The sequence below is a fragment of the Aspergillus multicolor genome (genome assembly GCF_047715735.1).
Source record: "Aspergillus multicolor strain CBS 133.54 unplaced genomic scaffold BDW74scaffold_35, whole genome shotgun sequence".
Lineage (NCBI taxonomy): Eukaryota > Fungi > Ascomycota > Eurotiomycetes > Eurotiales > Aspergillaceae > Aspergillus > Aspergillus multicolor.
In genome coordinates, this window is record NW_027395986.1 from 4,307 (window position 1) to 16,546 (window position 12,240).

A 12,240-nucleotide genomic window follows, 5' to 3' on the forward strand; every position below is an offset into this window, starting at 1 on the left:
TCTCTGCGCCGGTTTAAATTCATAATCAGCCCCTAGAGCTAAGTTTTGTGCTTATTATAGGGACATTCATCAAGCCGAGGACTAGGCCTACCTGTTATGAGCAAACTAAGTCATACTAAAATCATGTGGGTCGTGGAGTGTACCCAGGCGGCTCAGCCGCCTCATAGACGCGTCATCAACTCGTCAATTGGTTATGAAGACTGCCGGCTTTGTCTGTCAGAATAATGTTCAAGTCTTCTAGCTATTCTATCGTACACCAGGTCCAGATCCATTGTCGTGCAGTCCATAAATGATGCGCCTCGATGGCTTGCAACCGCGGAACTCGCGAAAATCACACCGGAAATCGCGGTCCGGCTGTCTCACCTGCAAGAGGCGCCACATCAAGGTAAATTTCTGTCAAATAGAGCATTTTACTCTACCTCTGGTGTCTAACACGAGGCTGCAGTGTGATGAGCTCAAACCACAGTGCGCAAACTGCATCAATCACTCATCTGTGTGTGACTATTCCTTTCCAGCGCGCAAGGGAGGGGCTTCCCCCTCCGGAAACAATCTTTCAAGTCAAGACATAAAATTTCAATTTGTGCAATCGGAGTACCAGGATCGCTTGCTGCCCCCCTTTTCAACACCTCATATAGAGACATATGGCAAACAGCCGCAGCTGGAACAAAATCCACCTCCTCCATTTGGAGCTCAATTCACCCTTCTCGACCTCAAACTTCAATACCAATTCCTTACTTCAACTTGCCTCACTCTTGCTGAGGACCAGGGCAGTCTCCACTTCTGGCAAACCCTCGTCCCTCGTGTATGGTACTCATCCTCTTTTGTCCTGCATCTGTCTTTCGCTCTCGCTGGCCTTCATATGAGGAGATCCCCTCACTCTGACATCTCCAGTCCATTGGACCCCAACCTGAACAATCAGATAGAGCACCACTATACCATGGGCATTCAAGCCCTATCACAAGCCCTAGCCAATCTAACTCCACATACCAGTCACAATGTCTGGATTGGCTCCATTCTCCTCTGCTTCATCTCCTTGGCTCGAGGGCCGCGAACAGGAAACTATCTATTCTTCTCAACGATCAACGATCAACCATCCGAATGGATATCGCTGCTTAAGGGTGTTCAAGCCCTCTCCTGTCTAGACGAGCTACGACCTCACACCTCCCGCAAAGGATGCCAGCTTCACCAGTCAGAGTCAGTCGGTACCAAGAAACCAGAACTCGAACACAAAGGTTGTCAAAATCACTCGCACTCGCATGATCCAATCAAATCCCGTCTTTCCCCCTCCTGCTGTCAGTCCATCCAGTCATGCATAGATCTATTGCTTAACCACTTCGCCGCCAATCCTTTAAAAGAAAAATACCTGACCACCCTCTCCTTTCTCCACCGAGCTTTTATGGACCTCGGCATCTGCACCTCTATACCTACCTCATCATCATCACCATCATCATCAGCTACCACAGAGCCAAGCCTGGAATCAACACCGCCTTCATCAAGTGCAAATCCAGATTTAAAACTGACATTCATAATTTGGACTTGGACCTCGCTCCTAGGTGACGGGCTCGACGCGCTGCAGCGCAAAGAACCCATGCCGCTGCTTTTGCTGGCAGTCTTTCTCGTATTGTTTAAACAGCTGAATAATCCGTGGTTTGCGCGCGGGTGGGCGGAACATATTCTCACTGGAATCGAGGGGATTCTTGGTGGGGTACTTGATGAAGGAGGGAGGGAGGTGTTGAGATGGCCTAGGGATGTTATTTTGGGGAAGGTTGTTTGTTAACTTGTCTCTCTTGATTCTCCTTTGTACTTCCAATTTCATGTTGAAGATAATGTAGGCAAGGCCGTTGAATTACTGATCTGAAATCTGGGTTCTTAGGCAATGTACATTGACTATGAGGCTTTTTTTTTTTTTCCTATGAAATATTCATTTATAATTCCTTTCCCAGCTAGTACAATACTTAGGCTACATATTTCTTGCATAGGATAATTGTTCAACGGAGTAGATTAGCCTACATAGGATAAAATATGACACGCGGAAAAAGATTCGATAAAGTTGAACACGTTCTAATCCTGGGACTTTTAAGCTTGTACTATGACGAGGCCGAGGCAAAAAAAGATAAAAAAAAAAATATCATCAAAGCAAACGACAGACAGAGAAGAACTCAAGCAGAAGAAAGGCATCAGGAGTAAGACAAGCTCATTAGTTTCTGTTAAATGAGGTTCCGTTTATTGGACTCTTAATGCTGCTCTCGCCTTTCTGTAAGCTCCTGCTCATTGAGTAAAGGAATGGGAGTAGGGAGCTCCGCATTTCTCTCGATCTTCGCCAGCATCCAACCCGGATGAAAAAGATTATAGATGATGACTGCAGGCACCATCATCGCGCCATCCAGTCCAATCAAAAGACTCTCATTTTGCATCGTCGAGCTAGTCCAACCATCCATCAGTTCAATCGTGCGGTAGATGCTCCGAATATAAATCAAGAGAACCGAGAAGGCCGTGGCAGCAAAGAGTGCCAGCATAGTCCGACTCTTGGGGACTAAAGACTTAGATCTCTTCAGGACGCGCCAGAGAAAGTCTACCGCAAAACCAACAAAGACGGTGATTGAGATGAGCTGAAAGATAATGCCACCGACCATAAGATGGGTTCCAGTGGTTTGGTTGCTGCTGCTGGATGAGGTTTGAGCTCGAGTAGACACTGATGATGTAGTTCCTGAGGAAGAGGAAGACGACGATTGACCTCCTCCTTCACCCCCTCCTCCGGAGGACGCCATACCCCCTCCGGCTGCCTGAACAACCAAGGAAATGATGTCGCAGGTGCAGAATATCCAGAGATACAGTTTTGGCGAAAGAACTGAAGACTGAGGGCCGCAAATACGGATCAATCGCCCCAAAAGAACATAAATTCCCGCCGTAAAGAAGGTGGGTGCTATACGATTATCAGCTTAAGAAGCATAAGAGCCCTCGTAAGGAATATGCTCACCAATAATCAATGTGGTAATCTGCATGAGATAAGGTGTCTGCGCGTATGGACATTTGTTAGACCATATCCGAGCGCCCCAGCCGAGTATCTCCACTGATATAAGAATAGATCAGTAATTTGTATAACCCTTCTCCAGGCGTCGCTCAGACACTTACCTAAGCATCCGATTGCGAAAACAGCGCACCACCATGATCGTAATAAGGCCATTTGCGCGGTGTGTGCTACCATGGAGAAGCCGAAGAGGGCAACAAACGCAACACCCGCTGCAAAAGAAGGCACATATCCGTAAGAAGTACTAGACCCCTTCACGTAGGCCTGACATGAGTTGCTACTGTAGTCTTGATTCATGGCGTTTGAATTAACTTAAGGTATTGAACAGCAGCAGCTGAGAGCTCGTCCTGAGCGCTCCCTTTTAAAACACAGCCATGTAAAAGCCAAGCACAAGATAGTGGGCCAGACAAATCACAGCCGCTTTGGTTACTTGAGAGACGCGTATAGCTTCGGCATTCCGATGTCTCGAGTGCTACGTCTGCTGTCCCGCCTGATACCGGGGCTAAAGTCCTGAGTCTATACTTAAAACCTGTAGGAATGTGGTACGTCATCGTATCCGTATCCCGAAAAGGAAATACGCTAGTCTGATTAGGCGGCCGTATCCGGGTCCCTCGAAAGGGAAATCTTCCTCACAGCCCGCGACGCGTCAATTGCCCTGACATGAGAAGATGTGGCGGGGGGATTGTGCATTGTACCTTTCCATATTCAACAATTTGTAATTTGCAGCACCTTAGCGCTGGCCACTCATGAGTTCGTAATTTGTCGTCTTGTGCTGATCGTTGTCCACCTGTAGGTATATAAGTCCGCTGGATCTCAGTGCGAAAATGCAAAGAACTATCAAACCGAGCGAGAAAAGAGTGCACAATGAACTTTTTACTTGTTCTCGTTACGGCAGGGCTCTCGCAGGCTTTTGTCCATTCAATTCCTCCGCTACAATATTCGCTTCCTTGGTCACGTCCTGGACCTGATGCTGGTATATCTACGTCTACCTGATCTGTGGAAAGCTTATAGCTAAAGAACACCCATAGTTCGAGCTCCATGCCCTATGCTTAACACACTCGCCAACCATGGTTTCCTCCCCCATGACGGCAAGGACATCTCTCAACAACGCACTATCGAGGCTCTAGGTACAGCCCTAAACATTGGCGAAGAGCTCGCAGTGTATTTGTTTCAGGAAGCGATGACCACAAACCCGGACGCCAACGCTACCACCTTTAATCTCAACCATTTGAGCCGACACAACATCTTGGAGCACGATGCTAGCTTGAGGTATGTCTTATATCTCTGTCCTAACGCATGATGATACACTAGGAGCAGCTAACGCCAAGCGCCATATCAGTCGCCAGGACGCTTACTTTGGCGACAACCACGATTTTAATCAAAAGGTTTTCGACGAGACACGGTCTTACTGGCCTGAACATATCATTGATGTGCAGTCCGCTGCCATAGCACGCGAGGCTCGAGTGAATACTAGCAAAGCCACGAATCCCAACTATACCATGTCCCAGCTTGGCGAAGATTTTAGTTACGGCGAGACAGCGGCCTACCTTATTGTTCTTGGAGACAAGGAGTCTGGCACGGTAGACAGATCTTGGGTTGAGTACATGTTCGGTATGTTACTTATGACTTAGTTATTGTCAATTATGTTCCGCCCCTCCGCTGACATAGCCATGAAAATAGAAAACGAGCGTCTCCCTACTGAGTTAGGGTGGACCAAGCGCAACGAAACCATCACCCTCGAAGAGTTGAGCTCGATGCTCCAACAGATCGTGGAAGCTACTTCTAGTGCCACACGCGAGCAGGGAGATATAGTCAGACGTGGGAGCTTGCACACTGGTCGCGAGCGCACCATTTGAGAATAGGAGAGACAGCCGTGATTCTGCCGCTTTATATATTATTGCAGCAGCTTGCTCCCCAATGCGCCCCACTCCACGTCTACTGTTTGTTGTCAGAAATAGCCGTATTCAGTCTATATCATTAAGGTGTACTAGCATGTCAAGACTTTACGGTACTCAATTTCCTTGTTTTGCTGCACACTTTCCCGACTACATACTACTATAGCACGCTACCTATCCATAACCATAGGCCTGAGACCTGTAACCCTTCTCGTTTAAGACAAGGAGACATGGGTCCTACTTAGGACTCGGGACAACACTGCTCGAGGCACACGGAGCCTGGGAACCAGACCATCCCGGATTAAGGGCGACACAATAAGCATACATAAAAGCCAAAGCAGTAGAGCAATCGGAGCCTAGAAGCGATGGATTCACCTGGATAAATAGGGCAAACGTGATTGACTCTTCAAGACAGATCTGAGCACAGGTTTCGCCTTCTGCAGGCACATACCATTTCCCGCATTTCAAGCTCGTGCCTGGCAATCGATAGAGGATCAACAATAGACTCCAAGGCTGCCGATAACCCGCTGTACGCCAGGGCAATGGAGTCACATGTGTCACCAGGAAAGGAATTCATTCTTATTGTTCTTGGCGTATGTTGGGACTTCATCGACAGGGCTCACCATTTCTGAAGTAGCCTTGGTAATCAAGTTGTAGATCCAGACATTATAGCTTTCCTTGATCTGGAGAATCCGGTCCTGGCAGTAGTCCTTAGCCACGCAGTCCTGAGAATAGTCGAAGAGCCAACTGTAAAAGCCTACATTCGAAACCAGTATCAGAATGGGATATAAGGGAAGTGGCAGGCTGGCTATGTGGTGAACATACTAGCTCTGAGATGCACGGATGATAAATCCAAGATCCGCATCCCCAGGCAAAAGGACAGGTTATGGAAGTAGAATTGGAATTACTGAAATCCGGGTCTCCTGAGAAAAGGCCAAGAGTGAATGGTTTGGGGGGGGGGGGGCGGCGGCACTGGCTTGTAGTAGGGAGACTCGTTCTGAATCATACCCAAAACAATGTCTTTTACTTGGTAGAGCTCATATCGATAGAAGACCTGGTATTTGGAAGCTGTTCCCTACAGCCAAGTAGGACCTTAATTTTCAATCAGAATTCCACGAGCAGAATAAACATCAAGCTGATTCTGGGAAACAACATTTAGGTCATGGTCAGCCGTCGAGACCTAGATATTCTTTAAATACGCAGAGGAGCTATGTGTCAGCCGCGATACAGGCTTTATTGACACTGCTCCTTTTGGGATATTCTTTGGCTTGCAGAGCAGAGCCTGCAGCACCACCGACCCGAAAGTGAGAGCCTATGTTTGTTAGTATCGCATTTAGACAAGGAAGAGAGTAGTTTGTAGAATGCACCAGAGAATCCATACCCCATAACCCAACTGAGCCCTGAGATGACTCATGAATATTCCACCCAACCAGTGCAGCACCTGCAGCAGGGCCCGAGACATTAAAAAGGAGATCTTGGATCTCAACAACACCAACATCACCATCATTCCCAACCTTCACAGCGACCCGATGAATCCGTGCATTTTCAAATTAGAACCAATTGCCATGATTTGAGACCAGGCTTGGCCCCAGATCTGAGAGTTACACGGAATCTTCAGCGTATCCTTTATAATATAGACACCATAAGGAAAGAAAACAATACAGGAAATATTAGCACCACGGGCAAGGATACTATTCAACAGAGTTATGTTGTCAATTTTGCCGAGTGCCTTGACATCCAGAACTTGGGAGTTTCCAATATCATTGTACTTTGGCCGCCGACGGCTGAAAAATTAGGGCGTCCAACATTGTAGACAGTGTCTCCCACAAGAGATGAAGAGCGGTTCGATGCCAGTAGATTGACACCAGAGACAAATCTTGCACCTTCTCGGTCATTGGCCATCTTGAAACCCCAGGAGTCAAGGTTGGTTTGATTGCTGCCGGGAACGAGGGCTTTGTTGACGTTGTTATCCAGGATAGCGTCCTGGGTATTATAGAATCCAATATTCTGCAAAAGTAGTGCACTCGAGTTCTCGCTGTACAGGACTGAAGTGATTCCAATTACTGTATTTGTAATTATGGCGTTGACCATAGCAAGGATCCTACCCCTTGACCAGTGCTGAAAGGGCCACCCGCCATGAAGACATGTTAGAGTATGGGAGAAATGTTTTATGTAGGGTTTACATGACTCACTCCACCAACAATAATAATTCCAGTACTGCAGCTCTCGATAACAACATCCTGCATGGTCCAGGCCCAGTCCCAATGAATTTGAAGAGCCGCATTACAGTTTACAAACACCAAGTGGCTAGTAGTAAACTGTTGATTTCTCAAGTAGGCGCCTGTCGGGGCTTGTTAGTATTGACGCCGCTTATTGTTAAAGATGGGGCTCACCCAACGAATGTCAGATTCTGGCTCGTATATGATTGCGACTTGGTCTGGGTCCTCAATGGCGTATCGATCGACGCAGTGGATTGAAGCGTTGAGCTTGCCGCCAAGGAACCGAGCGCTGTCGCCGTTCGCGGGGGATCCAATGTATGGGTGTGGAAGTCCTTGTCAAGTCTAGGAGCTGGCGGGCTTGCTCTGACCAGAACTGGGAGGGTGATCGATTGACTGTTTGTAGAGGGCATGATACTCGAATAGAATGGCGAGGTATGACTGGCTGGAGTGATTTGCTCGCCAGTAAGGCCCGACGTGGATAATGTCGAAAACCATGTCCTTATTGTTAGACAAGTCGGGACCTGGTTGAGAATCACGAAGCTCATTTTATGGTGGTATAAAATAGTCTCTTGGTTGGCTAATCAGTTTGTGACCTGAAACCTTACACAATTCGCTTCTTTTATACCAATCCTTATAATGCTTGTTGATTGGGATATAATTGCTGTACTAACCAGCGTATTTATCCTGCCAGTCCCCTCCAATGACCTACATATGAAAGTTTTCCCGCTTTACAGATCGGGTAGATTTCGTGGCTATCCATGAACCGCAGGAAAGCTCCACGAAGTACCTAGGTCTCTATGGTGATAAGAAAGTCGATGGTTGGTATTTCTTGCTTTGTGGTCATTCACTCGAACCAGTGCAGAAAAGGCCACTCTTCTGTCAACATCGCCATTTACAAGCTATCCACAATGTAGGTAAGCCGGCAGCAGGTTACTCACGCTATCTATTGTGTACTCACTCTACTCACCCTAATCTCATCCAAGCCGCGAGAACCTAGTTTACATTTTGTTTACTAAATATGTAGCATATATTGCTTAAAGCAAGTACATACGACCACAGGGTGTGGAGAACAGGGCTTCCCGTCCGCTCAGCCGTACTTAAGCCACACGCCGGCTGGTTAGTAGTATGGTGGGTGACCACATGCGAATCCCAGCTGTTGTATGTTTTTTTTGCGTGCCCAGCGAGCATCTTTTAGTGCTTCTGGAGTGTTTTTGGGCTTCGGTCGGGTTTTCAGACCATGGCCGGACGCCGTCTCGTCTGTGTCCGTAGCAAGACCGTGAAACACGTGATTTACTGTAGGAACAGAGATTTGTCGGAGAGACATTGCTTCTCTCCATTCTTTATTTAACAGGTACATACCCCATTAGCAAGCCTGTTGTCGGCGGATAGTGCCACTGTGTTTTGCTGTGGAGGCGTGTGCGGCGGCTTGTAGGGTGTTACAAAGGGCTGGAACTACAGTGTATAGTACGCTCTAAACAACGTTTATATACTATCTAGGTCTTAATGTTGCTTCGCAGTTACTGAGGAACAATATAGGCAGGCATAGAGAGTCTATGGTAGGGTTCCCCGGGCTAGCCCTACCCGCACCTGCATATGCAAGCAGCATATGCCGAACCCAAAGTGAGACACAGGGATTACTGCATTACTGTCCGGGGTGGGGTTATAAGGAAGATAATCCCTAATGAAGAGACTACTGATTAGTCTTATTATTGAGTTGTGTCGAGTGTCATTGCCTCTTAAGGGGAGGAGGAAGCCGGCCAGCAACAAAGAAATAGAAGTCCCCCGCCCAAGTATCGGTAAAGTACCTATTATTGTAACAAAGAAATTTCACGGTTCGTCTAATATGATTTTCTTCGCAAAAGTACAATATGGACCAAAGCCCAAGTGCGAGTGCGAGTGCATCGAAAAGTCCTACGACGAAGAGTTTAGCACATACTCGAAAATATGGTGGGTAGAGAAAGTCTCGCTTCGGTACTAATACTAATCTACCATACCTAAGATAGAGCGACCGTGAGTAACCAGCTCCACGACCAGGAGCAGCAAGGAGAAATCAATCGCTGTCAACCGTACCCGTACCGTAGTGAAAATAGACGTCGGTGGAATTACCCTCGTAATATACGGTACTTGTCACTTCACTGAGCCCTGCCATAGGCGATAGGTCTCGGCATAGATGGCTTAAATTTAAGTCTGGTGGGGGTTTCCAAATTACGGTCTGTGTCGGCCGCCGCGCTTTCTTGGTATGGAGGCCCTGGTATCCACAAAGACAACCTACCATAATCTATGATAACGTGGACTACGGTATGTCCGGTTATACATGTACATACATATATATGTACCAGTCACCACGCCACTCCTTGCTTATATAGAATTTACCCTTTCCTGCGCCTCCCGTCGTGTTCAACCCTGCCCCTGCCCATTACATACCATATCCAACCGAGCTCAGGATGTCGAGAACCACAACCGTCCACCTCCCCCAGCTAGGCGACATCGAGGCCGCATACGAGCTCAACCGCGAATACTCCGTCTCCAAACCAACCTGCGTACTCATCAACCCCCTATTTCTAACATCGGCGGTATTCGAATCCTAATTCGAGGACGCGAGGCTCACCGCCACCGTGAACCTGCTGGCCATTGAGCCACTAGGCCATGGCTCAATAAGCTTAAGGTCTGCAGGTGCCCGCGAGCACTTTACCTACTGGGACTCGGCCATCATGGCCCTGGAGGTGATGAAGGGGCTAGGTATCAAGAAGGCATTCGCGCAGGGGACAAGCCAGGGGGGGGTGGATTGTCGCGCGGATGGCGCTTTTGGCGCCGGATATGGTGAGTGAGCCCCCGGCCCCTTTCCAGTAAAGGTTTCCACCCACTGCAGTAGGGTATTCGAGCGAATGCACTGTACTGCGCTTAATGTAGTGTAGGGACTCGACTCGCTAACTGGTTACTGCCACGGTCACTGGTTAGATCCTCGGTCTTATCCCGGTTGGAACACACATGGATTGTGAATCTGAGGATTCCCAACGGAAGGGATGCTGGAGACCGCTGCCGCAGCTAAAGCCCTTGATCGATCTGTGGGACAGTGACTGCGAAACACCAGGTTTTGTTGTGGACGAGAGCTGGTGCCGGGTCGTTGGATCAGGGGGATTCGGGCCCTTCGCGACAGGCGAGAATGCGGATTTCTGGGTTCAGACATTGCAGGCGATATATCAGGGTGATGAGGGACGGAGGAAGGTGCGCATGGCGTTGATCTGCCTTCTTGAGCGGGACGCGCTGTTGCTTCGTCTGAGAGATATCAGGTGCCCTGTTCACTGGCTGCAGGTAGGTTCCATCTTTCATCCATCCTAACCCTCTGCCTTTGTTATTGATATTATATGATTTTCCTCCTCTCGCTGTACGTATTGCAAACTCAAACTAACAGGTATCAACCTTGGAACCTTAGGGAACCTTAGATACCGAGTTCGGCACCACCGTGCCCGCAGAGCAGATTCGCCTTTTTACGCGGTCCCCGGAGGCCAAGTTGGAAGTTGTGCAGGGGGGGACCCATTACCTCAGTGCAACACACCCGGAAATCGTCAATGCCGCCATTCTAGACATGGTCGGGAAGTACAGCGGCTTGAACTGAGTGACCTGATGATGGCCCGTCGAGGTTTCAAATGGCCACTCGCGCCATTGGCCGCGGGAGACAATCCGATAAAGGCAGCACATATTCAGTGCTAGGACATTGGCAGTGCCTGACTGCTACTACTTACATCAAGGCAATGGCAAGCTGTAATGCATATGGTTATAGAACATGTAGAATCTAAGGACAGCGCCAACTCACCCGACGTACCCGTGATAATGACTTAGTACCTAAACAGCATGCCAGGTGTCAAAAGAAGGATATGAATTAGGCCGCCCGAGCAGCCGGAAGGACCATCGCCTACTGTACTGCCCAACAAAAGCGTCCCGGCTCGCAAATACCCAGACTCTTCTAAGTTCTCCCCTCCCGGAGTGAGGAGTCACTATGGTACACCTTCGAATACCATACCATAGCACAGTAGCGGCGGCCGATGGCGGCCGACAGCGGCCGACTGCCACTGCACTTCTATCCCACCCTGGTTATAATCGAATATGACTGCTGGACTTTTAAGTTTCCAAGTATCATTTTAGCACAATATATTCCGCCTTCAAAACAGGGAGATTCTCCATAACGCACCACACCCGCACTGTCCTGTACGTTGGAAACGCCGTTGCCCGTTCCTTTGCCCGCGCTGGCTGGATTACCTAGGTACATACAGCCCGATCGCTCGGAAAAGAGCACACACTCTCTTCAGACAGACAAAATCATCCCCGTGATTGGCCATTGTCTCCACGTCTGAGAGTACAGACGATTATCAAGGCCATGATCAGAACGTGGTCACACCGCTTCGCACTCTCGCCCAGTCCAGCATCAACAACAGCGGCGTTGTGTGTTTTCGGCCTTGTTGTTCTCGCGAGTGGAGCGACCAGGGCATGGAGCCCTAAGAAAGGAGGAACGGTGATGGTTCTGATTGTGGTGGTGGTCGCAGGGGTCGACTAGCATAGCTCAAAGCGAAAAGCCGGAAGTGGCTGGGCACAGAACACGTCTACGGAGAGCAAGGCATGTTAATAAGTATTCAGAAGCATTTTCTGCTCAAGTACTTGACTCCAGTCGGGACTTTGGTGCGATTCGACCCTGTCCTGTTGTGTTGTCCGACCCGCTCAGATGGAGGATATGGTATATGGTCGTAGAGGACTATTGGATTCTTATTACCTATGATATGTTCCAGCATCCTCTGTGGCAAATCCATTCGAAGGAGGGAAAGGACGTCGTTGGTCTTTCTCTCTAGCTCTTGACTTTGTAATAGATCAGTCCTCTGAAGCCCCGTCTGATAATGGTGAGTTCCATTGTATTTCGCTTTCACACGGATCCATGTCAAAATGACCTCTTAACCTTGGAGTTCGACGGCTATCTACCACGGACTAGGTACCTAGGTAAAGCACGCACAAGCCATCCTGTATACACAAAATATCATAAGCACGAGGTGAGAAGAGCGCTCCCCCCCCCCCCCCCCCCCCCCCCCCCCCCCCCCCCCCCCCCCCCCCC

The 12,240-nt window shown here is 48.7% G+C and overlaps 5 protein-coding genes across 5 annotated transcripts; 4 read left to right on the plus strand and 1 right to left on the minus strand.

Annotated features, from left to right (window-relative positions):
- Positions 1 to 1,274: 1,274 nt before the first annotated feature.
- On the plus strand, positions 1,275 to 1,873 carry BDW74DRAFT_160977 (uncharacterized protein). Its single transcript, XM_073725722.1, has one exon. It carries the CDS (start codon positions 1,397 to 1,399, stop codon positions 1,775 to 1,777), a length of 381 nt encoding a protein of 126 aa, XP_073579481.1. The 5' UTR covers positions 1,275 to 1,396; the 3' UTR covers positions 1,778 to 1,873.
- A 361-nt stretch (positions 1,874 to 2,234) lies between these two features.
- Positions 2,235 to 3,325, minus strand: BDW74DRAFT_182340 (RTA1 domain-containing protein; the record flags this gene model as incomplete). Its single annotated transcript, XM_073730233.1, has 3 exons — positions 2,235 to 2,923; positions 2,978 to 3,070; positions 3,133 to 3,325. The coding sequence occupies 3 exons, from the start codon at positions 3,323 to 3,325 to the stop codon at positions 2,235 to 2,237; spliced, it is 975 nt and encodes a 324-aa protein (XP_073579482.1).
- A 567-nt stretch (positions 3,326 to 3,892) lies between these two features.
- Positions 3,893 to 4,884, plus strand: BDW74DRAFT_170542 (peroxidase family protein; the record flags this gene model as incomplete). Its single annotated transcript, XM_073727182.1, has 4 exons — positions 3,893 to 4,001; positions 4,057 to 4,297; positions 4,368 to 4,639; positions 4,709 to 4,884. The coding sequence occupies 4 exons, from the start codon at positions 3,893 to 3,895 to the stop codon at positions 4,882 to 4,884; spliced, it is 798 nt and encodes a 265-aa protein (XP_073579483.1).
- A 4,702-nt stretch (positions 4,885 to 9,586) lies between these two features.
- Positions 9,587 to 10,758, plus strand: BDW74DRAFT_182343 (alpha/beta fold hydrolase; the record flags this gene model as incomplete). The annotated part of the gene is made up of 5 exons (XM_073730234.1): positions 9,587 to 9,682; positions 9,737 to 9,962; positions 10,015 to 10,034; positions 10,101 to 10,454; positions 10,576 to 10,758. 5 exons carry the CDS (start codon positions 9,587 to 9,589, stop codon positions 10,756 to 10,758), a joined length of 879 nt encoding a protein of 292 aa, XP_073579484.1.
- Positions 10,759 to 11,320: 562 nt separating this feature from the next.
- BDW74DRAFT_160979 (uncharacterized protein) lies at positions 11,321 to 12,220 on the plus strand. The gene has a single exon (XM_073725723.1). It carries the CDS (start codon positions 11,518 to 11,520, stop codon positions 11,692 to 11,694), a length of 177 nt encoding a protein of 58 aa, XP_073579485.1. The 5' UTR covers positions 11,321 to 11,517; the 3' UTR covers positions 11,695 to 12,220.
- Positions 12,221 to 12,240: the final 20 nt, after the last annotated feature.

Coding starts and splice junctions, on each gene's coding strand:
- BDW74DRAFT_160977 (XM_073725722.1), top strand. CDS start 1,397: ATGGACCTCGGCATCTGCACCTCTATACCTACCTCATCATCATCACCA.
- BDW74DRAFT_160979 (XM_073725723.1), top strand. CDS start 11,518: ATGATCAGAACGTGGTCACACCGCTTCGCACTCTCGCCCAGTCCAGCA.